Raw genomic sequence first — 27523 nt, 5'->3', positions numbered from 1 at the left:
GCATACGAATACCTAGGGAGAGAGAGAGAGAGAGAGAGAGAGAGAGAGAGAGAGAGAGAGAGAGAGAGAGAAAGAAAGTTGATGCCTTCAAGTGCTTTCCAATAAAGTCTGACATTTACAGATGCTGGGAAAATGCACTACACCTCAGTGCTTGTCCTTAATGTTTATACAAAACATGCATGATTGACAACTCAAAGTCAAACGACAGTAGGTAATTCTTAATGACATCAATTATTCACACAGGAGACACATACTTGATAATTATAAAAACCATTACTATTTTCATCACTAGTTGCCACGATTAGCATCCGGTAGCCTACGGCTATTTGATTAAAAATTAGTTCTCAAATATGATCAATCGGGCGTCCGGATAGCTCAGTTAGTAGAGCGGGCGCCCATATATAGAGGTTTACTCCTCGACGCAGCGGCCCCGGTTTCGACTCCGACCTGCAGCCCTTTGCTGCATGTCATTCCTTCCTCTCTCTCCTCTATCATGTCTTCAGCTGTCCTGTCGAATGAAGGTCTAAAAATGCCCAAAATAATCTTTAAAATATGATCAATTAAGGATAAAATATGCATACGTGATAAGGGCCTTAAGATGAGTTCAGCTATGTAACCTGACTTGAAGAGGGTCCATAAATAAAATACAATGTTAAGACGTTTATCAGTCGTGCTTCTGTGATGCGTCAATGAACCTTATAAGTTTCCTTGTGGTATTCTTAGATTAATGGTATTAATCAAATCACCACACAGCGTGAAAAATGATAATCAGTCATTAGAATCGTTGGTGAGTTTTTTTTTGACTGCTCAATTAATCAACTTTTTGTTTTTGCAGCACAATCAGCTATTTTTGCCTCAGGGCCCCACCACAACAGGCCATGCACTTTCAGCTAAAGAGACACTAAATTATCGAAATGACTAAAGACTATATAGACTCAGAACATTTTCACTTTCTCAATTGTATTCTGATTACCTGAGCGTAATTGTACCTTTTCCGACGGTGTCTGAAGGCAACATGAGGGGGGATTCTCAAATGCCTCGTACGTAAACATCCTTGCGCACACTACCTACCCACGATGCAGCGCGGTTGGATACAACATAGCCATCTTGTCAAGAGTAACTGAGTGAGGGAGGTAACTGTAGACGCTGTTTAGATTCTCATTTGTGTTAAAGCGTAAACAATTAAGAGCATTTCCTCTCTCGACCGCCGTTAGCTTCAAAGTAAGTGTCGGCCCCGAATGACTTTAAGCTGGTGTGGTGAGTGGATACAAAGGACTGCTTTCAGGAAGATGTCTTGCATACTTGTTCCAACGTAGGGGGAGTGTGCAGCAGCCAGTTGGCTTGACTTGCTAGCTAGCTCGGTGAGTGGAGGGCTGTGGGCCCTCCTCAGCCTAAAGTAGGTCCTGCAGCTGGGCAGCACACTCTGCGACAACGGCCGTTTGGCAACTGCACAACCGCGACATTAGCAGGCCGGTCCGGACTGACAGAAAGCTCGGAATCAATCATCCTACAGGCTGCTGCTGGTATCTAAAGCCGCATTGCTGGACAAGACGACACGAAGTGTGGCGTTGCGTTATGAGCTCATGAAACGCAACAGGAGATCGAGAGAGGAAGAGGGATGGCGTATATTCATCTTGATTACAGTTAGCTAGGCTAAGTAAAATATATGTAATCGTCCTGTTTAGTATGATCTAAGCTTTAAGAAGCTGCAACCAGCTCGTCTCTTTCTGACGGAGGATAAACATAGCCACACGGGACTTGGAATCACGCTGTCAATATGTCGAAAATGCCGGCCAAGAAAAAGAGCTGTTTTCAGATCACAAGTGTGACTCAGGCCCAGGTGGCGGCTATAGGTGCCGCCGACGACACGGAGAGTCTGGACGACCCAGACGAGTCACGGACTGAAGATGTGTCGTCAGAGATATACGACATGTCACGGGCTGAGTACGAGCCTGCATGTGACATTAGTTCATCCGAAGAAGCCCTGAATAATGTTGGAGAGCCAGAGGCAACCAGTGTTATGGCACCATCACACATACCTCAAGCCGGTCAGTTGTCTGCCATGTCAGGCAATATCATGGGGGAGTTTCGAAAGGTGGGAGTGTCGGGCTCAACTCAAGGTGGTCAGCAGCCTCCGGGGCACGGCGCTACAACTGGTGTATCCCTCATCACTCAGCCTGGGGCAATGCAGCAACAGCCTGCTCCAGCAGCCAGCGGTCCAGTAAACACATCCCAACCTGCTGCAGTGACCAGTTCAGCTCCTCCTCCTGCCACCTCCACGGTGAGTTGCACTTCACGCTTCAGGGTCATTAAACTCGATCATGGTACTGGAGAACCTTTTCGAAGAGGCAGGTGGACGTGTACGGAGTTTTATGAGAAAGACTCTGAGGGCTCTGCTGTTAGTAGAACTGGAGATAGCATTAGGCATGCCAGTGCAACAACACTGGACCCTGCTGCAGACAGAGACAGTGGGCTTGGGCATACAGGAGGATCTGTGGTTGCCCCGGCAACACACTCAAGTCAGGGCTTGGGCTCTGTGGCGGATGCTTCTCTCTCTTCATCCCGCATGCATTTGGTGGAGATGCCACCGCAGCAGCAGCAACAGATCCACCATCCAAACTACAGCGCCACACAGAGTGCTTTCTCCAGCAGCAAGCCAACAGTGGGAGGTCTCCAGCCTTCTGCTCCCCAGAGCGTGCTGCCTCTCGGACAAAACGGCCTGCCTCAATCTGTTGTCCACATACAGAAGTCCCCCATCATGCCTCTTTCAGCTCAGCCCATCGCTTACCCTCCCCTGCAGCAGCAACAGCAGGTTCCTATAGGCCACCAGCTGACCAGCGTGTCTTCTGGATTGCTACAGAACCAGACAGAGTACTATCAGCAGCAACAGCCCACTTCCATGCAGCCAGGGATATCCACTGGCCAGTCCCTTCCAGTGTCCAGCCTCTCAGCAGGGCCACAGCCTGTGGGACAAGGACACACTTCGGTCTTGCCTCCAGCCTCTGGAGGGGCTTCTGTGCCAAGTCAGGTTGGAGATGTTGCAGGAGCAGGAGGAGGGTCTGTACCTACCGGACAGCCAGCTCCAGGCCTCTTGCAGCAGCAGACAGGAGGAATGGGAGGTGGCGGAGGCTCCATACTGGTTGGTGGATCTGCTTTGCATCAGCAGGCTGTGAGTCAGTATACAGCCACTGGACAGCCTCAACCCCACGGCCTACACTCTACATCCTCCGGTGTACAAAATGTGCCTGCCATCGCAGTGAGCACCACTGTGCACACTGCTGTGCCCAGTGCCTCCAGTGCAGCCATGCCAAATGTAACAACCTCCAGTTTGCCTCCAGGTCAGATACCCCACAGCAGGACTCTAGTGGCTTTGGGGGTGCAGGGCCTCCCAGCAACTAGATTTGGACATGCAGAGGGTGGTGTTGGAGGGAAGTCAGAGGGTCTCGTCAATGCACAGTCTCCTGTTGTCTCTGGGAAGGAACCAGGGAAGTCCCTCATGCCTGAGAGCCTGCAGCTCGCCACTCCAACTGTCAACAGCCTGTTTGGAATCCACATACCTGATGACGGGGATATGGACAGGTACTGTAGCTCTTATAGAAAATCCTCATCCCTGTTGAGCTTTATCCATAATACACACAATTTGCACAATCACCCAGATATTGTAAGGCCTAACTGTGCCTATTTCAGTGTACAGTAAGACAGGCTTTGTTTGATCATAAGAAGGTTGAAAGCCATAGCAAAGGAGTGTTTTAGTGTTGGTCATTTAGTTTGTCAGATGATTACAGGGTTTCCCCCTTTTTGTTTTAAGGAGGTATAGAGGGAGGGGAATGCATAGAAGAAAAAGAGAAGTGGCACACAGGAAGGAAATTTAATGTTTCTCATTAGGGCCTAAAGAAGTAAGTAGAGTATAGCACACTTGAGGTGAACATCCATGGCTTCCAATGCACAGGCAACAACTTGTTAAACATACACATGACTCATGTAATACTGTGATTCATTGTGTGTAAGGGTGTGCACTGTGCATTTGTGTGTGTTTGTGTGGAAGCATTTTGTTGCAGGTCTAATGTCTCCAACCTCCTTTTCCCTCCCACTTTAGCTATCACCCTCCAGGACAATGTCTGAGGTGATGGCCTTGGCTGCAAACATCAAAAATGTATTGCCCGTTGTCACTGTGTAGAGAGTTTCTATTAGCCTCAGGCTACTCCTGGCCACTTGCTAAATGTGCTGCATGACTAACCTTTTAAAGGTCCTATGACATGCTGCTTTTTGGATGCTTTTATATAGGCCTTAGTGGTCCCCTAATACTGTATCTGAAGTCTCTTTCCCGAAATTCAGCCTTTGTGCAGAATTACAGCCACTAGAGCCAGTCCCACAATGAGCTTTCCTTAGGATGTGCCATTTCTTTACTTGGTCTGTAACTTTAAATGCTATTGAGGAGGATAGAGAGGGGGGGCAAGGTGGAGGGGGGGGATGTTGCTTGTTTGCAAACAATGATGTCTCTCTCTTTCTCATGGGCGGGCCAAATTCTCTGGGCGGGCAAAGCAGAGGAAGGGGAGTTAACCTTCCTCCTTATTACCTCATAAGGAGGAGATTCCAGATCGGAGAAGGCAGAGCAGGATACCCAGGGCTCGGTTTACACCTATCGTCATTTCTAGCCACTGGGGGAGTATAGGCAGGCTGGGGGAGTATAGGCAGGCTGGGGGAGTATAGGCAGGCTGGGGGAACTCATATTTATTTTAAAAAACCTCATAAAGTGAAATTTTCATGCCATGGGACCTTTAATTAGTTACTGCTCCGGAAAGACTAATACATGTCTAATACAAACATAGTAAAGTATGTTTGTTTGATTTTGTGTTTCCACGTTTATGATATCATGGTTTCCACTCACAACCCCATCGGGCTCTCCTTGGGAATGTGTTTACAGGGGATTTTACAGTGTTAGCTAAAATCACTGTTTTAGCTTTGTACTGTAGATATTATGTTGCTGAATGATCCTTTAGGTTGCACAGACAATTGCGTATGTCACACTGAATCTAAAAATTCATACAGATAAATATAACCCACCGCATATAATGGCTAATATAATGGTAGAGAGGTTGAAGAATTGAAATGTGGTATTACTCTTATGGGATAATTAAGTTAGTATGTCACATAGTCAGTTGCAAAATATGACTACATTTGTGTACATGTGGCATTCTTTTTATGAGTTATTTTTTTACGAGTTATTACACTTTCCAAAAGTAATCTTTCTCTTAATTCCTGAGTTTTAGCGCTTCGTTACATTTGTTGTAGATGCCACACATGAGCGCAAAATTATAAAGTGCCTGAAATCTCTGTGGTTTCCATTTACAGTCGTACAGATATATCAGAATGCAGACCAGACAGGGTATGCAGAATGCAGAACACTGGCACTGTTTTCTTCTTCACATGGGCGGACAATTTCCTAAACATTGTTTTGAAGTTAGTGTTTTGAGTACGCCGTGCACTTAGGGGAAGTTTACACTTATCCATCTGATCACAACTTTCTTTTCTTTTCTGTGTCATCGAACCAACCAAACCTCAATTGTTAGGTGGCTTTACACAATGGATTAATGGATTTTGTTACTCCTATTGTTATTCTTTGTTTGTCTTCGAGAGATTATCAAGTTGGCATGGATTCAGTAAGCGACCACTTAACAGCAACTTGAGCTTTTTTTCTTTTAGCCTGTATTTCTTTACATTTTGCCAAATTGGCACCAATGAACGTATGTTGCATTAGCTATTAGCAGGTCCTGTTTGCAATGTACCCCTGGATGTACAGACAACTATCACTGGATAACGTTTTGACGCCAAAGAGAAATTAAAAACGTGATGATTTTCAGGCGAGTTCTGGAGATATATGAGCATCTTTTTTTCTCTAATTTTAAACCGATTTGTGGACATTTTTTGCGAAGGCTCATGGGAGATAATCATATCAAGTTTAAGTCATACTGAATCTAAAAATAAGTGTGTCATGTCTGTGTGTTCAGATTAAAATACAGTGACTAAAAACCTGTTGTTTGTAGAACACGAGCAGCTGTGTCTTTCACCTCACACAGTATCTTTGCCTCATGTCTCTCCCTCCCCGCCCACCCTTCAACTCTCCTGCCTCACAGTTAGAAAGTTGGTTTAGACTATGGGAGAGTACGTTAATTAAAACTTTTTTAAATCCTCATGATCTCTTGGTTGATTTGTAAATGGGCAAGATATTCTTTAGATAATCTTCTATGCCTGTTGTGCTATCACAGACAGTGTGTTTTTGGTGTACCTATGTATTGCCTGTGAGAGGACACAGCTCCCAGGCTGATAAGAGCAGGAGCCTCTTACGACAGCTAAGCCCTATCAGACATTGAGCAGTAGTCTTTCCACTGTGCCCCTATTCTGCCGATAAGCGACCTGACAGTGGGGAGTGTCAACCAACTTTGCTTGTTGTCACGTTGTGGCCCTCTTCTTTTGAAATGCAGTGTGTGCTAAAATACTGTATATTCTGTTTAGGGCCTTTGGACGTGGTTAAACCCACAAACACTCCCCCCTGTAATATCTGTGGGCATGTTGAACCAGTCACTCGGAGCCAAGCTAGTTTGTTTGTGTTTTACCACTGGTGTGCAGCATCAGTGCGATTGATGCTTTGCATCTACCTCCCCACTGATTGACTGACAGACATGGCATGGCAGTTGTTCATGTACAGATGAAGTGCTGAATGACATTCATTTGCAGCAGCAACTGTGGTATGTTCAAAAGAGGTGGAGGAAGCTGCAGAGTGAAACTTGTTGTGCCACACTTCACCAGGCATTTTAGCTATGCTTGATACACCCCCACGCCTCCCTCCCCCTGCTTTTTTTCCCTCTTGCTTAATTTATACATTTCCACTCCACTGTTTATTTTGTCTCTTACTGCCCCGCACACCACACAACAATAGCACTTCCAATTTCTCCTCAAATGGACTACTGCAGAAGCTAATATCATAATCTGCGCAACACAGAAAGATATGAGATGTATATGCACACAGTTTTTTTTTTTTTAAGATTTTTTTTGGGGGGCTTTTCCCTTTCATTATAGTGACAGTGGATAGTCATGAAAGGGGGAGCGAGAGATGGGGGATGACACGTAGCAAAGGGCCGCAGGTCGGATTCGAACCCGGCCCGCTGCAACGCTCTTACTGGGTGAGCTAGAGGCCACCCCGTGCACACAGTTTTTACTGCATGTTGTAGACTTTCCACAGCTTGCACAACTTGGAAAAACATCTCTTGACCATTTGGTCGGCCCTAATGTTTGTCCCTATCTTCCTCCACCCTGTAGTTTCCCCTGCAAGTAATTAAAGCAAAACAGTAGATATATAGACTGCAGATTTAAGATGTTGTCATCATACTTAGAATATGATTGGCTCAGCATAATGTTTCCCAGATGGCGTCTACAACTGAAGGTGTAAAATAACACTGGTGGACTGTCATAATTTGTTTATTGCACTCGCAGAGGGGTTGCTTCTGTTTTGCGGGATCATCTGTACAAATGCAGCCTATTGCCTCTGTAGTCTGTGTGTAATTGAACTCATGCTGGGGAGGTATGGTTTATTGTCCACGCGTAATGGGAGCTTATGTAAAATTAGACTTAGACTAGGAGGTAGTAGAGGGGAGGGATGTAGTAGAGCAGTTACTGCCAACATGAATTGAGAGACTGTCTGTGTGGGTGGGAGAGGGGTGTGTCTGTAAAAGGGGATGGGTTGACTCAGTGTGCGCTTGTGTATGTATGCACAAGTATCCATGGAGGTAGGGGCCACTCACTGAGGAATTGAGGCCCTTTTGGACAAATTCACCATTGACATTAACAGCTAACTCATTTTTAGTCATGGTGGAAGTGTGGGTGTAGTTAGAGAGTGACACAGAGAGACAACATGTACCACAGGGTCTTTCCCTCCCCTCTGTGACCTCTGGTTTACTGCTGTATCCTGTTTTCAGTCAGAGTCCCTCACACTGCTCTCCACCTTCTATTCATTTAATATTCCTTAGCTCTCTCCTGCTTCCGCACTGGGGCTCTCTGGTCATATCATATGACATTTGGTGGGCACATTTTATCCAGAGTGCCTCACAGAGGTAGAACTACACACATTTTTTATTTGACATCTTTGGCCTGCTACTTCTCAGTATAATGCAGTACAATTCAACAGCTTCGCAAACTACAGCCCCGTAAATGGCCACAAAGTACATAAAAAAACATCTCTTTAAAACAGTTTTAACAAAAACAGAACAGGATTTGTTGCAGAACTGTTGTATTAGACCCAATAAAGTGGCAACTGAGTGCATTTAGCAATAATGTAATAATTAATCTTCTGCTCCTGACATGAACTGACTGTGTATTCTATATGTTTCTGTGTACACAAGTCAAGTTGTTCCTTCTCTCAGCCTTGGAGCTGTTTTCAAAAAGAAAGATTGTATCACTACTAGTCTGTATGTAGGCTTTGCTTCAGTCATCACCCCCACCCCACCCCAGGTATGGAGGCTCTCCATTGTTCTGACAGGCAGAAGAACGTCACCAACTCAGTCCAAGGTTTTAATGGCTTGTTTAACTGGGGATGTGCTGTACTGTGCTGCAGATAAGCTTAGCTCAGAATATGCTTGTTATCTTGTTTTTGGGAAAGTGGTACATAAGTGACTTGGATTACCAAGACTCACTTTTCAGCTGCTGGGCGTAATAATTATTTTCATGGTATATTCATTTTTAATTACTTATTTATAGTTATTTATTAAACACTATTTTACTGTCGTTACAAATTCATATCTTCAGATTCCTCATTTGATCAACCAATTAACTGTTTCTGAAATAACTTAGAGGTTACTGTCTGGTACTGTTATTTTCTTGTAAATATCTACTTTAAAATGTAGGACCTCGAGTGACATCACTTAAGGGAATTCATCAGATTTCACGCAGCTCCCTCTGGATCCACAAAAGGCTTTATACAACTTTTTACATATGAAGTAGTACCTCCCAACACACTTTGATATGTAAAATTGGTGCAGTTCCCCTTAGCAAATAAGCTTTAAGTTTCAGTTTAATGTCTCTCACTTCCTGTCCTGCTCACAGTTTCTCTTCTTATCTCTCTAGTTTTTTTAGTTTTGGAAGTTGGCATCAATGCATGTAGCCTGACTGCACTCTGTACACAATAAAGCAGCTTATGTGACCAGTTTCTTACACTCATAAGTACCCTGGAAGAAGGGACTTTTTTGGGGAACTAGGGTCCAGGATCAAAAAGTTGAACTAGGTTCCTGCAGTCGTCATGGGATAACGTTCCTGTGTGTTCTCTGACTAACTATGCTAGTAGGATGTTAGCATCCAAGCTCCCAATGTTCTCTGGCCATGCTGTAATTATACAATGGCTCTGGGTCCTCCCTGTACTCTATCTCCCTCGTATTCAACCCAAAACTAGCTGAAAGAAACTCCCGTAGGGCAGCTGGAATCTAAATAGTTTTGACCTACTTTTGGTCTGTGGTAGATGGATGGATGGATGGATGGATGGAGAACCTGAAGCCTTATGAGCACCAACAGTGAGAGCTTTCAACACCATATTTTAACCTCCCCCTTTTCACTCCTCTGGCTACCAGTTAGGGCACATTCAGACCAAAAAAGCAATCCGGCGATTTGCTGCAGGGTTGTGTGGGAGTGTCACTGAAACGGCCCATTTGTGTGTCGTCTGGTTGTGTTCTTTAATCCCCCAATGTAGCACAAGTAGACTTTTTATTTCCCAGTTACTGTTTTCCGTCAGACTGTTTATAGATGGCAACATTTCTGACCGCACTTGAAGGCAGCGTCATGGAGAAAGAGAGAAAGAAAAACGACGGACGAGACAGATCGACTGTGCTTTGTTGTTTGGCATAACATTCAGATGTTACACAACCTCCTGGGCAGTTCAGTGCTTGTGTTTTGTGTTTTAAAACTTTCTTGTGGCAGCGATAAAGGCAATGATGTTTCCCGTTAACTGTACGGGAATACACCGCCTCAAAACCGACTGACAATTTGATCGCTGTTTACGTGATTGGCCACCGCAGCGTGACACTGGGTTGCGTTTCTCCAAAAGTTAAGTCTGTCTCAACTTTTCACCAGAAGCCTGCTGGTTTTTTTTTCGTGTTCACACTGGGGCAAACCTCTCCTGCAGCCTAAGCAGCATGATATCACGGCGCATATTACATGTAACGTTAATTCCTGGCAATGCCATTAATTCGCCTGCCTCTCCAGAGCTGGAGGAGTGCGGACCGGATTAGCGAGAACGTTAGCCTTGTAATGGTAGCATACGCTATGCTGTCCCTCCCCGCTTGGTCATCTGCCGCTTAATTTCTTCCTCATCGCGGACTGCCAGGAGCTCCCACACCTCGAAGTCTTGCCACATATTCATGTTGTTCACCTCCAATTTAACTGAAAACATAAGCTAGGGCAGCCTGGGACAATTGCATCACGACTGTGCGCACCAATTTGCAACCAACAGATAACTGGTCCCGTACTTAGCGACCCTGGTCGTGTGCCATTCACATTGAAATCGACCCGTGTCTGACCCAGCTCTCGACCAGGGTCGCAAAGCTGAGTCGGTCAACGCAGGTTAACCCATTTTAAGGTGCTGACACACCAAAAAGACGGCCGACCGTCGGCAGAAAAGGCAGTCGGGACTGATCAGTCGGGTCCCCGAGGTCCAAAAAGTGCCTCAGAACACACCGAAGAGACGCCGACTTGAGCGTACGCTCTGCGCGTGAAAACATAATACGTCTCCATAGCAGCAGGCGGCGCTGCTCTGTATTGTTTCCATTAACAGTCCGATTGTTTCCCAGAAAATGAAAACCGACAGCTGATTGGACGAACGTGTCACTTGGTTCTTTTTTCTCTGGAAATTCACAGCCAGACTGTCATGGCGGCTTGTTCAGAATACGATCTCATGTTGTACTAAAATAGTTCACCAAAACGTGTTTCTGAAAACATTTTAAGTGAGAAACAGGCCATGCAGTTTCTGAATCTGTCTTCATTTCAGATTGACAAAGGTCCATTTTAAAAGATTTTTGTCAGATTTTGAGCGGCTCATCCGCTTGCCATTTCCGGGCGAGTCCCGACTGCCCTGTCTCCCGACTGAACATGTCGGGTCGGCCCAAATGAAGGCCGACGGCTCCTCGGACGGACGACGGCACGGGACACACCGAACAGACTCGGGTCACTGACCTCGCCAGACGGTCCGATGGCCGATTATCGGCTTGGTGTGTCTCCTCTATTAAACACAAGCCTGGTTGAGCCCTCGGTGTGAAAGGGTGATTAGTTAGCCCTCAGCCCTCTTTGCTATGCCGTAACACACTATGGCCACACTAAAACAATCACTTGGTGGAATAAAGTAGAATGGGAGGGCTAGCACGAGAATTGCCCTTGGTAGCTCACTATCATCTACTCCAGTGGTTCCCAACCTGGGGTCCGGGGACCCCTCAGGGGTGCAGCAAAGATCACAGGGGGTGCGCAAGTCTTTATCTGGTTTGAGGTTGAGGTAAAAAAAAAATATTTGCACATACAACAACAAATTATGATAATACACTAGAATATATAATGTATACAAAAGTCTGTATAAAAACTATATATTTTTGTTCGTAAAATTGTAGGCAGGCTACTTAGTAGGCCAAACCTCCAGGACTTCTTAACCTGTGGCCCTTGCTGTCATCAGGTCAGCTGCTAGCTGCTATCATCCTCGTTTTTCCTATTTTCACTATTTGAATGAAACATGGCGTAGAAACGTAAAAGTGCTGATAACTGCGCTGTATCAAAAAATAAAAAAAAAGGGGGGGGGGGGGAGAGTCAGCTTTTCTTAGACATAAGTAGGGGGGGGCGCCAAGGAAAAAAGGTTGGGAACCACGGATCTACTCCACTGGCACTGGAAACATCAGAGAAAACATAAGCAGCCTAAGTTGCATCACCGGTTCTTTTCTTCGGTGGAGCCAATGCATGACACCTCCACAACACGTTGAATCGGAAGTAAGACTACTATAACACTTGTTTTCTGTGTACTTACCTCATGCTCTCCCCATCCTCCTCCTTTCCCCTCTCCCCTCTTGCACTTTTAAGTACAACAAGGCTACTGTGGGTTCTCTTGTGCTTAATGAGTTGTCCAGGTTATAAAGAGGTACAACACCGTGTAACTTAACCTTTGATGTGGCCAGTGGTTTGCACATTGAAAGAAAAACCATGTGTCATGCTCCAGCTAGAGCTGTTACATCAACCAGCAAAAATGCACCCAAAAGGTTATTTTAGTCTGCTGGCAGGTCATACATTTACTTTGGGGCAGTATTGGGCAAGGCCTGAGCAAGTGCAAGCATAGTTTTTGTGTCACGTTAGCTTTTGTGCTTTGAGAGAGAGGTTTAGAAAAAGAAAAGAAGATTTTGCTCCATGTGTACATATCTGGAAGATCACTCCCTTGTCTTTCTGTCCTCCTCAAACCCCCTACTCTGGGTAAATGGGGGAGACAGCACTTTGAACACACTCTGAACATTTTGACTAGTTGGTTTACAAAGGGGCTTTAATAAATGGATATTGACATGTTAGATTTTAGAGTTACAAAGGGAGCCATTGAGAGCTGAGTGCTTGCTACTTGAAAACAATGAATGATGACTCCTCCGGCTCATTCAAGAAGAGATTGCTGGACTCAGTCATCTGACCTCAATGATTTCAGCCGATAGCTGGCTGGCACAGAGGTCTGAGTTTTAGCTCAGGAGTTTTAGTTTAAGCTTAGGAGAGGTTTTCTGTGGAGGTGTGTGCTTGCCACACGTGTGCAACGTGCGTCTGGAGGATTTTCTAGGGCTGCTGCCCGCAAAGTAAAATTAAGCAGAGGCATGGAGGTGGGGGGTTTGTGAGAGTGTTTAGTCATGAGGTAATGTGACAAAGAGAGTTTGTGCCAAGGATTTCTAGGAAAAGAGCCTTGGCTGCTATAATATTCACACATGCTGTAAATCATCTGTGTGTGTCTTGTAGAGAAGCAGTTAGTTTTGAAAGGCACAAGCCTGGAGTAGATTAAAGGAGGTGTGTGCGCGCACGATTGTGTGTGTGTGTGTGTGTGTGTGTGTGTGTGTGTGTGTAGGGGTCAGAGTGGGGATTTCCTTTCCCCTTCCCGAATATACATCCCTTGGCATAGAACACAGTGTACTCGTAGCTAATTGCCAGGAACATAGGAGGTAATGTTAGAGCTAAATTCCATAACATGAAAAGTCAGCTTTTCTTTTTGTCAGCTCAAGACTAACTAGTAATTTCTCAACACGCAGTTAACAACTGAGAAGGATTTAGATTTCCAGCTGAAAACCAGAGGTAATGGCTGATTCAGTTGTGAAAAGAAAACAACCTTAGCATGAATGGGGACCAACATACTGTAGAAAAAAGGCCCTGATGGAGGCCCTGACAGTTTATGAAGCTGTCCGCACCTTTGAACATGCATTCCTGCGTTTAGGTCAAGACTGCCTTTCCCCAGCCCCTTTGCTTTACTCTGACCAAATGTCCCATATGTTTTATTAAGAACTACAGTAAGAGCCTTTTCCCTAGCCAAGTTAACTGCCCGGTACGAGCAAAGGAGTTTTCTGGGGGGAATGAAGCTACGTAAGAAAACATTTCTAGGAATCAGAACTTTAGTCTACTTTCACTGTTTCAACTCTTCCCTGTCTCTTCTCTCTTTGCCTGAATGTGGTTAGCACAGGAACCCCTCCAAGGCGTTCTACCAGGCCTTCCAGTCTTGCAGCAGATTAAGGGACTCAAAGACCCACAGTGATAGGTACAGTACTATACTGGACTAGACTGGACATGCCTGCAAGAGTGTGACAACATGTTTGCAGTGTTCAGTAGCAGTAAGCTTTGCTTTCTCCACGTGCATGGACTGAGTTTTGGAAACAAAGCCTGGCAGCAAGCACAGGATTGGCCAATAGACTTCTCATCAACATCTCTATCTTTCTCTAATTTCTCTCCTAACTTCTGTCTCTGGTGCTTTCTTTGACACTCTGTCTGTAACGGTATACGTATATTGTCTGTGTCACTGAAACATTCTGGTTAGTTTATTGCCTGGGTGTGATTTCCACGAGTTTGGCCACCATCTCTATTGTCTTGCGTACCAGCATAATTGCTAAGATTTTGGGGTGCAGAGACAAACAATAGAATGGAATCCAATTGGGTAAGCAATACATGTGGCCACGGCTAAACAGATTTTATACAAGTTAAACTGAATTATGGCTGCAACAAATGATTATTTTGATCATTAAAGGTGCAATATGTAATACTGACAGCAAGTGTTTAAAATAGTTACCGCAGTACAAATTCAAAATACTGGAGAGAGTGGTCTTCCGCGCCCCCTCCTCCCCAGATCCAAAGTTCATGGAGGTTGCCAGGCTGACGGTAGGGTTCCACACAGCGAAACACCAAGCAAATTTCGACCAGTGAAATATTGCCTCAGGGGCGTGGTTGCGAAAACAACACGACAGACCTATACAGTCTATGAACAGAACAGCGGCTGCTAGGCAGCTAGCAGATAGGGTTGAAGCTAGGTAGCTAGCAGTTTGCTAGCAAGCTATCGTTGCTATTGTAGCTTGTGAAATCTGTGTTGATACAAGCGTCAATGTTCGCCAACAAAACATGCATTTAAACAAATGCACAAGTAGCCTAGCTGCCTGGCTAGGCTTACAATGAAATCCAATGTCCGAACATGCTAGCGATTAGCCTGTCGGCTAGCTGAAAAGTTTGAGTGTTTAAACTAACATATACAGTGGTCTATTTAGTGGTGTATGTGCCCTGACTAAGTTTGTGTGCCATATAAATCACAATTTGTGTTGATACAAGTACCAATGTTCATGTAGAAACATTTTAATCACATACAAATTTTCATGATACAGTGCTGATAACCTCCGCCATCTTGGTCAGACTTTTTTGTAACTCCCGCCTCCAAACACAAACACGCGGACCTGATTGGTTCTCGAGTGGTCCTCATTTGAATAAAGTTAAACTTTCGTCAACTTTGTTTCGCTCCCCTCGGCAATTAGCTCTCATCTCGCCCAATCAGGGCGAATTTCGTCTCCATTCAACCTCAATGAGAGCAAAGCGAAATTTCGCTGTGTGGAACCCTACCGTGAGACCGCAGCATCCGCAACAATGTTGCTAGATGCTTGTCTCACATAGCCAGACATTACTCCACAGCACAGCGGAGTAGCTAACGTTAGATGCTGTCATAAAAGTCTGTGCTCACGCGGAGCTCTGTACCCAACTGACAGACACACTTTTCGGCTTAGAATTACAGAAGGAACCGCTAAAAACCCCACAACCCCGCTGTCCTCTCCACACGCCAGACAGACACACTTCCTCGGCTTAGAATTATTGTAGGAACCGCTAAAAATACCAATACCATGCCATCCTCTCCACCCGACGGAACACACTTTATTGGCTTAGAATTACGGCAGCAATTGCTTCCCGATTTACAGCCCCCCTCTCTTGACTTCAAATAACTCACCTTTTGTCGGCTACTGCCGCTGAACAGGCTACATGTTGTAAACAGCCGTGGCCCACTTGCCTGGTCCTCCGGTAACATTGACAGTTAGCAGGGTTAGCATGGTGGTGTTAGCCAGGACCAGTCGGGATCACTTTACTGGCTGTGTCTCAATTGTTTTTGAAGGTAACCAACTCGGGTACTCTAGCTATATAATTCAATGTGAGTAGCTACACGAATGTTGAAATGACATAAAATGCCCGTCCCTTGTAGTTGTGATAAATTAGCCTGAAGCTAATGCTTAGCTGTTCAGGAGGAAATTAGCCAACTCGGCGTCCTTTTGGACTTTAAGCTGTCTCCATCTTTCAAATACATCTCCAATATTTACCCTGGGTTTGTTAGCTTTGTCTCTGGTCACGCAACTGTTAGAAACATGCAGTTTTTTTTTAGGTCGGGTAGAATCCATCTCCGTTGATCCTGTTAGTTTGTTTGCTGCTTTCATGGCTGTACTAACGTTACAGCTGTAGCGTGCTGGGTTTACGTGTTTACAGGTATATCTGGCAACCCAGCCTGGCTATCAAACTGGGCAGTTGAAAGCAACACACAGGCCAAAACACAAACAGAAATTCCGTCACGGAACGGAAATTTCAAAAGGAGAAAATACTGGCATTAGCATTATTGTCAGAAAAGATAGAATTTCAACTTAGCATGTTTCATTAATATCTGATGACGCATTGGGGTACTTTTTGGATTAATTACAGTAAATATATTACATGTTGGACCTTTTAATTGATCTATTTTCTCAAGCGATTAATCATTTAGTCAGATTTAGTTAAAAGATAAAGTAAAAAATAATAAATTGCTCAGGCCGATAATTGAATGTATGGGTGTATATGTTATTGGCATCCAGTGTTGCACTGACAAGTTGATTTTTCAACAGTAACATGTCACACTCAGCGGGGTCCAAAATTAGCACCGCCACTCGCCAAATGTATGTAAAAATATAAGTTGGCAAATAAAATAAATGAGGTCAGCCGCCATTGGTGGGCTGCTGAAATAGGCCTACTTCACTACAAACTCTCATCACTGCAACACATAAGTTTATTGACCCTGTTTTGTTTTGCATCAACTCTGCACACTAGTGGTGGCATGCAACGTATGGCCATCAATAATTGTATCGCATCTTTGATTGACCCTCCCTGTCTACCGTCGCTACAGTTACGCTCACTTTATCTAGCTAGCTACCTGGCTCGATGACCAGTACTACTGGTACCACACAGGAGAAATTTTGCTCTAACTGCAAAGAGAGTCTGCAAGTATGTGGCAGCACGTTGCCAGAACAGATCAATCTAAAAGTAAAAAAAATGCAGAGCACGGTGGAAGGTTAAAAGAAAATTTAGAGAGAAGTGGCACTTCACAAATAAGGGGGTTAGGAGAAATTTGCTCTTTTATGACAGCAACGCTGCTACAATAAGCGCCAGCGTTTGCAGCAGTTATTTGGCAAATAGGACCTGTATGTTTGTTTGTGTCTGTTTTGATCTTCGTTTTATGGTCTGTTGATAAAATATTTTGGCTGGTGAACCTTTTTGAGTTTACCAGCCATTGGCAGATAGAACATTTGAGCCTGCCATCCAGTTTACATCTTCGTCACAATTCTTACAAAAACCCAAAACAAATCTGAGTATTAAGATTGTTTGTTATGTATATATAATTTTATTTTTTTGTTATTTAGATAAAAAATCCCATTAGCCAATACATTGTTATATCGGATATTTTAAACCCTCAAATATCTGAATCAATATTGGCCTCGTAAACAGTATCGTTGGGGGTATTAAATAGGAAACGGCACCAGAGACTGGGTGGAGATTTTGATTGATTAATGCTTTAAGCAGTCAATTGATTGTCAAATAGTTGCAGATTCATTTTCTCGTAATTTATCATTTCAGCTCTAAACCCAATTATTGAATCAGTTATTTGGACGTACCCAGAAGATATCCAAAATATCCTTCCTAACTATCCATTGCAATATCAACTTTAGGCTCTTTAACTACAGACGAGATGAATAAAGTTAAAGAATAAAGTAGCGCTGCAGTCTAATAGACATTTTAAAATGGTTTGTTTACTGTTATTTGATCACCTGACTGATTGCTCGCAGTATTAGAGACTCACTGCATCACTATATTATTATCATCTTTAACTTCAAAAGTGTGCGCAAGCTATCTGTAACACAGGGCTTAGCTAACCCTAACCCTGAGTACGGCCTGGCACTTCACCGTGTCACGGTTTCTGTCAAATGACTTAATCACAGTTACATTTTATATTCATCATTGAGCTACTGAATTGATAAATGACACTGTAGTATGTGGACTGTGGCCTGGTGTTCATACAGACACTGGGTGACATACAGAAACTGTTACCCTGTCACCGTAGAGTGCCTTCAACATTTATATGATGCCTTTTAGAAAAATGAAAAGGGAAGCATTTGAAACCATATCTGAGTGACAGGAAATGAAACTGTTTTTAGAGAAATATAGCGCTGACACACCATCACCAGTCACAGAGGAACAGTGAAAACACACACACACACACACACGCACACACGAAACAATTGCAGTCCATTTGCTGCCTCAACTGCCTTTGTTTATAGATGCAAACTGGTAAATCAACATTGTAATGGCATTATCTAAACTCAGATATTACTTGAAGAGTCGATATGTTTTACTTTTGATTTGAGCTCCATTTGCTCAGTTTAAGGTGATTTCCACTCTCAACAGAAGACAGCAAAATAGTGGGATTGTTATGAGCCCCATGCTTCATTTCTTTCTTTCTTTTTTTGAGTGTTGCTGTTCTGCCAAAGGCTGCTTTTGTTTCCATGGAGGTAACTACGGCTTTGTTTGAGACTGTGTTTGGTAGATCTTTGCAATGGTCTTTGGTATTGACCCGTAATCTTGATTTATGGTTCCGCGGAGGCTCCACGCAGAGCTTTCGCCGTAGCCTACATGGCCTGATGTTTATACTTGAGCTTCGAGCCAGCGTGTGTGTGGGGAGTGGGTGATAGAACGAGGGAGAAAGTGACTGCGATTAGCTTCGGCGCGAGTAGTGACTTTAGAGTCATAGTGAGAGAAACAAAGTGTCTCCTCTGTGCTTTCTGACCAAGGTGGGACATCTGTAGCAGGAAAAGTTAACCCTCACCTTGATTTCATGTTTATGGAGAAGGAGAACCAGGAAATGAGTAGGGGGAAATGCAATGCTACCAAGCCACGGCCAAGCGACGTACGTCACTGCGACGTGTAGTTACATTTTTCGAGAGGTGCACGTCAGGCTATGGTGTAGGGTCTGGCGTAGGTTCGGCGTAGATTGTACGCAGAAGTATAAATCAAGCTTTAATCATTCTATTTTATTCAGGCAACCAGATGAAGTCATAGACGAGGTTGTGAAAGCGAGAATGTAATAAAATATAGGCAACATTTTGGCAAAAGAACACACTGACCACATGGTCACTATATAAAAGCACCGCTCCTGCAATGCTGAGAATATGACATACAAACATACACATTTATACTCGTGTTTGTTTACAGGGAAATCTTTCTGTCTCATCTATACTATGTATTTAAAGCCTTACCAATTGCAAAGTAGAAATATGCAAGAAGCATTGCGTAAGATTGTGTTGGGCATCCTCGTGGCTCACTTGGCACATGGTTCTGGCAGAGGACATTGTGTAGTATATCATTCTGTTCTGTCTCTGTATTTTTTCTTTCCTCAATCAATCTTGGCTTTACTTTTTTTTTTTGCCCATTTAACAATTTGAACTTTTAGCAAAATGTACATACTGTATATGTGCTGATATTAAGGGGTCCAAGCACTGAACCTTAGTGATCCCAAACTTTTTATCTTGCACCATCATCAGCTCAATTTCTCCAATACTTTGGTTTATGATCAAATTCCTGCAAAACTAACAATGTTCTCATGCATTTTGTGTTGAGAGTTAATTAGCAAATGTTAGCACGCACATATGCTAAAGTAAGATGGTAAACATTCTCAACATCATGCCTGCTAAACATGACTGTTAGCATTGTCATTATGAGCATGTTGGCATGTTGATTGATGTGTGTACCTATTTTTGCTTTAGTTTTCTTATCTTTTCCATCATGCTCGCTTCTGACCACAATCTTATCTAATCTCATCATTTGAGTCCTTATAGAATTGCGTTTGTGTCAATAGCCTGGGTACAAAAGTGTAAACTTAAAAAAAAATAAAACCTCCATAAGACAATCTTATCTATTTCTCACTCTGTAATTTGGCCCGAGTCATGCCCGATGATGCTTGCCTAGTTGTTGCTTCAGCACTTCCTCGTTTAGTCTCTGCTGGCTGACTGCCGATGCCCCGCTTCATGCACAGCTGTGTAATATGTGTCATAAATGGTGGATGTTGTCAGGTCTCGGATAAAATGAAAGTAAATAATATGCACATCTGATATGAGTGTGGAAAAGACATGCTCTTTATACTTTTGGTGCTGATTTTACTGTCAGCTGGCCCTGTACATTACAAAGCCACAAATGGGATAGAAAAAGAAGGTCTAGAGATGAATAAAGACCAGAATTTAAGCTTTAAAATTAGAGGCATTTATGTGTCACATGTGTTTAGGTAACTATTGACTTGTGCACTTGTCCTTGGGCGTATGATCAGGCCTCGCCTCTTAAACTCTGAACTTGTCTTGTCATGTCTCAGGGCGAGTAAAACAGACTTAGCTTTGTCTTCACTGTGTTGCTGAAGGAAGCCCACTACTCTTGAATATGCCAGCAGTTCTGCCTGAGGCAAGGAATGACAACTATTCAATGTTCAGATGAGTTATACACCCTCACTGCTCCACTTCCCCACACTCTGTGTGAGTGTAACCTTTTCTGCTGCTAATGGACTTTTTATTGGCATTCCTATTTTACAGGTAACATTGTATGAGGAACACCAAACTCTACTCTGAGCTTATAAATGTCAGTCCTGTTAATGTAGAAGGTGAAGTTTATAGAGACGCTGGTTGCATTATCTGTGTAAGTTCAAACCCTTATTAGCATTCTGTTTACTGTGTGCATTGTAACGCTGGAAAAACAGGAGAGGTGGCTTTACTTTGCCTTTTGACATGTTTTGTTTTTAAGCAGGCCGCTCAAACAAGTTCTTGGCTTTGACAAGAGATCTAGAGGCTTAAACAAGATCATGTGTGTCAGGAGCAGTGCTTTAACCAGACACCCTCACTCATGTTGTGGTTTCCAAAATCGGCCCCCAGTGCCGGTTGTTATTGGAAGTTATTCCTGCTTGCTTCAACGTAACTATTGAAGTAAAGAGTAGCCACCCAAACCATCATGACTTAATAAACTCCTCTTTACCCACGTTGACTCCAGGAAGCAGAACTACTTCACTGTGGGCTTTATGAAAGTCCATCTCACACATTAGGAAGTATTATTGTGTTGTTGATGTTTCCCAGTCTCCATAGTTACAAACCCACCACTAGCCCGTCACATGTTCCACTGACCGTACACATGGGTGTTTGGGTTTTCCTCTCTTATTATTCCCTGTTTTGATCTCAGTGCTGTCAGTCCATCTCGTTATTGCCTCCGCTGAAGCCAGCTGGAGAAATGCTTCATACCCCGTGCTTTAATGGCAGTGAGGTAATTCACTGTCATTAGGACAAGGAACTATATGAAACATCACTGTCGAGCTGAGATGACAAAAGAGCTGAAATGAGAGTTTTGGTTGGACAAAGCTATTTGAATACATCAAATTACATTCTGGGAAATTGTAACGGCCGTTTTTAAATATTTTCTGATGTAGACCAGACGATTAATAAATTGATTTTGTTTTTTGTTTTTTTAAATCAGCAGATTAATCTATAATGAAAAGCCCTAGATGACAATTGCACAATATGCCTCTCCATCTGTCCAGATGCAAGACACCCAAGTGAGCTGTCACATGAGGTTTGGGCCCAAATTTTCCTCCCCAGATTACTTTTTTTCCCACAAAATCGCAACTTTGGTCTGTTTCTCCTATAATCCAGGGAGCCCTTTGTTGTCAACATCCAGAAACACTTTAGTGTGAATCTTCTTAGAATTTGTGTCTCCAAAACTGCCTTTACAACATCTTAACAACTGCACTCATTTCTTAATTTTCCCCATCAGTCCCCAGACAGTCAATGCTGAATAGCCCCGACATCTGAATGTGGATCGTTGGTACGACAGTTCCTCTTGATCTTTAACTGCTCAGCCAAATATTCAGGTTACATATAAACTGTGGTGTTGTAATTCTTGATACACTGTACTTCATTCACTCACAATGTGCACTCTTTCACGCAATAGACCATGACAACAATTCAGATTTCTTTATCATAACTTATAATTATAGTTCTTAGCACAAGTAAATAAGTAAAAAATGGACAGGTTTGTTTAAATGCTGTAGCAATTGGGGGGGGGAGATCAGTCTTACTGCATTTTTTATTAAAACAGCACTGCCAAAATGCATCTTTAAATATCCTTTTCCTATGTTGTAAACTTACAGCATCGTACAAACTGAATTCCCATCTCTTATTTCTTGTGCTTGGTTGGATGTCAAAAAAGGAGTTATAAAAAAAAATAGATTAGGTTTGTGAATCAACCTTAAAAACTAGTTTGAAAGATTTCAGAACAGTAATAATGGGCTGTATCTGTACTGAATATATGTTGTATACAATGTGTTGTACTGCTACAGAGTGTGATTCTGTTAATGATAAAGCATGCTATTGTCTGTTCTTTCTGAAGCCACTGGTGAAGCAACAAGGGTGTAGCCCAGAGAGTCTATCCGGGTTCTGTACTTTACAGAGTGAGATATTCCTCTGGGCACGAGCCTAAATGAAACACATTTGGTACAGGGTGAGGCTGAGGTTGATGCATTTATAAAAAAAAAAAAAAAAAAAAATGGTTATGTAACTACTCGCAGGGGTCACATAACATGGTCTATAAGGGAGAGAAATAGAAACTAATCAGTGAGTACTGACTGCTGAAATGTGCATTGTTTGGAACTTATTTCTTGAAGTCATTGGTGTGTGTGTGTCTGTGTATAGGCAGAGTGACGTGTATTCAACACATGTTCATTGTCTGATTTACCTGCATGTTGCTCATGTAAGACATTGTCTTATCTGTTAGATCAAAGGCAGTAGTGAAAAACGGAGTGTGAGTGACAGTGTTTCATAGTAGCAGAGGTATGGGAACATTCCTTCCCCGGTACAGCCCACTGATGGCAATCTACTGAGTGCTTCCTCTGGCATCACATACATAAATTGGATGGTGTGGAGGAACAGAACATTGTGTCCTCAGGAGGAGTCTATAGTCAACCTACTTGCAGACATCTTCCTACCACTTGGTGAAAGTCTTTTTCATCACCCTTTGTTGCTGACGTAAAACAACATTTAGGATTCTTATTAGGGCCTGAGTGATGTTAGTCTATAAGGCCAATAAATCATTAGGCCGATCAATATTTCAGTTAAAAAATCTAAATATTGGTATATCTGCTGATATTTATTATTTGTATCAAACATTTTTATTTAGATTAGATAGTTTAGATGGAAAAAGAGTTTTATCCAAGATATGCACTTAGTGAGACATTTTACAGACAGAAAAATAAGCTTGTCAGTGCCCTCCGGTGGAGAAACTATTTAATCAGTGTTTCTAGAAACATATCTTTCTAACTGGTAATTTACAGCCTAGTGGTGCATTCAAAGTTGTTGTTAAATGCCCTTTTCCCATCTAGTGGTTGTTTTTGTCATTCAACAGCTATTTACTAGTGAAATAAGTTTTGTTATAGTGATTACATTATTATTAAACATTTAATTTTGACGATATGGCCTTAGCAATAAACAAGCCATTCTTTAATGTCGGCAACTGTTTAGTACCCTTCTTTTTTTTTACTTTCTTAAAAAGTATCGGTTCTGGCACCGTTAAGGCACCGGTACCGTTTTAAAAGTACTGCTTTAGCACCGGTATCCAAACCAAACAATACCCAACCCTAATATTGACTCTAGATTCAAATGTGTGACTAGATTAAATAAATAATAAACAAATACAAATCTTAAAATCAAGTTCATAAAGTCATTTTCTTTACATTTAGTTGATTCCCAATCAAGATACACTGGTAAGAATTGCTTTCCATTGTTAATATGTACTTAAAAACAGTTCTGAAATGCAAAATAATAGAATTTTAATCATGTGATAACAGATGCGATTAACCGCGATTAACTATAGAAATTCAACGATTAATCGTGATTACGAAAATGTAATCGTTTGACAGCCCTAGTATCAATATGGATGTAATCTGTTAGGATTTAATGTTGGCTGATCATTTGGTTAAGCTATTCATGGTCTCCAGTGGATGAATCCTAATGTATTTGGGGATCCCCTGATCCAGTGAAACATCTCCACATTTATTGGATGGATTGACTTAAAATTTTGTATGTTCAGGGTTCCCAAAATATTGATTTCCTTTATTTTCCTGATCCTCTGACTTCTACTCTAGCTCCACCAGTGGGTCAAATTTGTAATGTGTCTTTTGGTTTATGAACAAATAACTGCAAAAATAATGGCATTCTCATCAGCCTCAGCCATATACACGTATGTTTAGTGCTATGCGCTAATTAGCAAAAAGCTAAGGCACCAAACTAAAATGGGGACTGTGGTACACTACGGCTGCTTAACATTAATACTAGGGATGTTGATAGTTAACTGTTAACTAGGGCTGCAGCTATCGATTATTTTAGTAATCGAGTTCTACCGATTATTCCATCGAGTAATCGGATAAGAAATACTTAGTAAACAGCAATAGTAAATATTTATTATTGCTGTGTACTAAAAAAAAGGAAACAAGGTTTTTTTTTGAAAAAGCAAAAATTTTTATTGCCAAATTCCAAGTACATTTTTGGTGGCCCAAAAGTTAATATTTTTCACCCCCTTCCCCTTCTTGCCTCTGGCTCTTTGCACTGGATATGCAAAAGAGCTGTTCACTAAGCCCAGGTAAATGTGACTGTACAAAGCTTACAGCAGGGCTATTCAACTACACTGTTCTGGGGGACCTTCTCTGGGAACCATCACCTTATCGTGGTGGAGAGGTTTGTGTGTCCCTATGAACCTGAGGGCTGTGTTGTCTGGAGCTTTGTGCTCCTGGTAGGGTCTCCCAAGGCAAAGTGGTCTCAGGTGAGGGGCCAGACAAAGAATGGTTCAAAAATCCTATGAAACATCGAGGAAGGGATGAAGTGACCCTGCCCGGAGGAAGCCCGGGGCCCCCGTCTGGAGCCAGGCCCAGATGGAGGGCTCGTCAGCGAGCGTCTGGTGGCCGGGTTTGCCACGGAGCCCGGCCGGGCACAGCCCGAAAAAGCTACGTGGCGGACATCTCTCCATCCCATGGGCCCACCACCTGTGGGAGGAACCGCTGGGGTCGGGTGCGCTGCCACATGGGTGGCAGTGAAGGTCAGGGGCCTCGACGGACCAGACCCGGGCAGCAGAGGCTGGCTCTGGGGACGTGGAATGTCACCTCTCTGTGGGGGAAGGAGCCGGAACTTGTGCGGGAGGTGGAGCGCTACCGGTTAGATCTGGTGGGGCTTACCTCTACGCACAGTCTCGGTTCTGGAACCATACTCCTGGATAGGGGTTGGACTCTTTTCTTCTCCGGAGTTGCCCAGGGTGTGAGGTGCCGGGCGGGTGTGGGGATACTCACAAGCCCCCGGCTGAGCGCCGCTACGTTGGAGTTTAACCCGGTGGACGAGAGGGTCGCCTCCCTACGCCTGCGGGTTGTGGGGGGGGAAACTCTGACTGTTGTTTGTGCATATGCACCGAACAAGAGTTCGGAGTATTCGGCCTTCTTGGAGACCTTGAGTGGAGTCCTGCGTGGGGCTCCAGTCGGGGACTCCATAGTTCTGCACTTCAACGCACACGTGGGTAATGATGGAGACACATGGAGAGGTGTGATTGGAAGGAACGGCCTCCCTGATCTAAACCAGAGTGGTTGTTTGTTGTTGGACTTCTGTGCTAGTCATGGATTGTCTATAACGAACACCATGTTCGAACATAGGGATGCTCATAAGTGTACTTGGTACCAGAGCACCCTAGGCCAAAGGTCAATGATCGATTTTATAATCGTTTCATCTGATCTGAGGCCGTATGTTTTGGACACTCGGGTGAAGAGAGGGGCGGAGCTGTCAACCGATCACCATCTGGTGGTGAGTTGGGTCAGGGGGTGGGGGAAGACTCTGGACAGACCTGGTAAGCCCAAACGGGTAGTGGGGGTAAATTGGGAACGTCTGGAGGAGGCCCCTGTCCGACAGACTTTCAACTCACACCTCCGGCGGAGCTTTTCGTGCATCCCTGTGGAGGCTGGGGACATTGAACCCGAGTGGACAATGTTCAAAGTTTCCATTGCTGAAGCTGCGGTGAGGAGCTGTGGTCTTAGGGTCTTAGGTGCCTCAAGGGGCGGTAACCCACGAACACCGTGGTGGACACCGGTGGTCAGGGAAGCCGTCCGACTGAAGAAGGAGTCTTTCCGGGATATGTTATCCCAGACGACTCCGGAGGCAGTTGCAAGGTACCGAAGGGCCCGAAGGGCTGCAGCCTCTGCCGTGAAAGAGGCAAAGCAGCGTGTGTGGGAGAAGTTTGGAGAAGACATGGAGAAGGACTTTCGGTCGGCACCAAGGTACTTCTGGAAAACCGTTCGCCACCTCAGGATGGGGAAGCGGAGAACCATCCAAGCTGTTTACAGTAAGGATGGGACGCTGTTGACCTCAACTGAGGAGGTAATAGGGCGGTGGAAGGAGCACTTTGAGGAACTCCTAAATCCGACTAATACGCCCTCTATGGTAGAGGCAGAGCTGGAGGATGGGGGGGGATTGGCATCAATTTCCCTGGTGGAGGTTGCTGAGGTAGTTAAACAACTCCACAGTGGCAAAGCCCCAGGAATTGATGAGATCCGTCCAGAAATGCTTAAAGCTCTGGGTGTGGAGGGGTTGTCTTGGTTGACACGCCTCTTCAACATTGCGTGGAAGTCTGGGACGGTGCCTAAGGAGTGGCAGACCGGGGTGGTGGTTCCCCTTTTTAAAAAGGGGGACCAGAGGGTGTGTGCCAATTACAGGGGTATCACACTTCTCATCCTCCCCGGTAAAGTCTACTCCAAGTTGCTGGAAAGGAAGGTTCGGTCGATAGTCGAATCTCAGGTTGAAGAGGAACAATGCGGATTCCGTCCTGGTCGTGGAACAACGGACCAGATCTTTACTCTCGCAAGGATCCTGGAGGGAGCCTGGGAGTATGCCCAACCAGTCTACATGTGTTTTGTGGATCTGGAGAAGGCGTATGACCAGGTGCCCCGGGAGATACTATGGGAGGTGCTGCGGGAGTACGGGGTGAGGGGGGTCCCTTCTCAGGGCCATCCAATCTCTGTACGACCAAAGCGAGAGCTGTGTCCGGGTTCTCGGCAGTAAGTCGGACTTGTTTCAGGTGAGAGTTGGCCTCCGCCAGGGCTGCGCTTTGTCACCAATCCTGTTTGTAGTATTTATGGACAGGATATCGAGGCGTAGTCGGGGTGGAGAGGGGTTGCAGTTCGGTGGGCTGGGGATCTCGTCGCTGCTTTTTTGCAGATGATGTGGTCCTGATGACATCATCGGCCTGTGACCTTCAGCACTCACTGGATCGGGTTCGCAGCCGAGTGTGAAGCGGCTGGGATGAGGATCAGCACCTCTAAATCGGAGGCCATGGTTCTCAGCAGGAAACCGATGGAGTGCCTTCTCCAGGTAGGGAATGAGTCCTTACCCCAAGTGAAGGAGTTCAAGTACCTTGGGGTCTTGTTCGCGAGTGAGGGGACAATGGAGCGGGAGATTGGTCGGAGAATCGGCACAGCAGGTGCGGTATTACATTCAATTTATCGCACCGTTAGACGAAAAGAGAGCTGAGCCAGAAGGCAAAGCTCTCAATCTACCGGTCAGTTTTTGTTCCTACCCTCACCTATGGTCATGAAAGCTGGGTCATGACCGAAAGAACAAGATCC

At 44.2% G+C, this 27523-nt stretch overlaps 1 protein-coding gene across 1 annotated transcript in view; it reads left to right on the top strand.

The window, feature by feature from the left end:
* The first annotated feature begins 1081 nt into the window (after window positions 1-1081).
* LOC144526804 (TSC22 domain family protein 2-like) overlaps window positions 1082-27523 on the top strand; it is a 31083-nt gene continuing 4641 nt past the window's right edge. Inside the window, exon 1 of the mRNA XM_078264466.1 lies at window positions 1082-3579. Within this exon, the coding sequence (XP_078120592.1) occupies window positions 1778-3579 (1802 nt within the window). The 5' untranslated portion in view covers window positions 1082-1777. The remainder of the gene's footprint in view (window positions 3580-27523) is intronic.

Source organism: Sander vitreus, chromosome 12, assembly GCF_031162955.1.
Source record: "Sander vitreus isolate 19-12246 chromosome 12, sanVit1, whole genome shotgun sequence".
NCBI lineage: Eukaryota > Metazoa > Chordata > Actinopteri > Perciformes > Percidae > Sander > Sander vitreus.
This window is presented reverse-complemented; position numbering and strand designations above follow the sequence as displayed.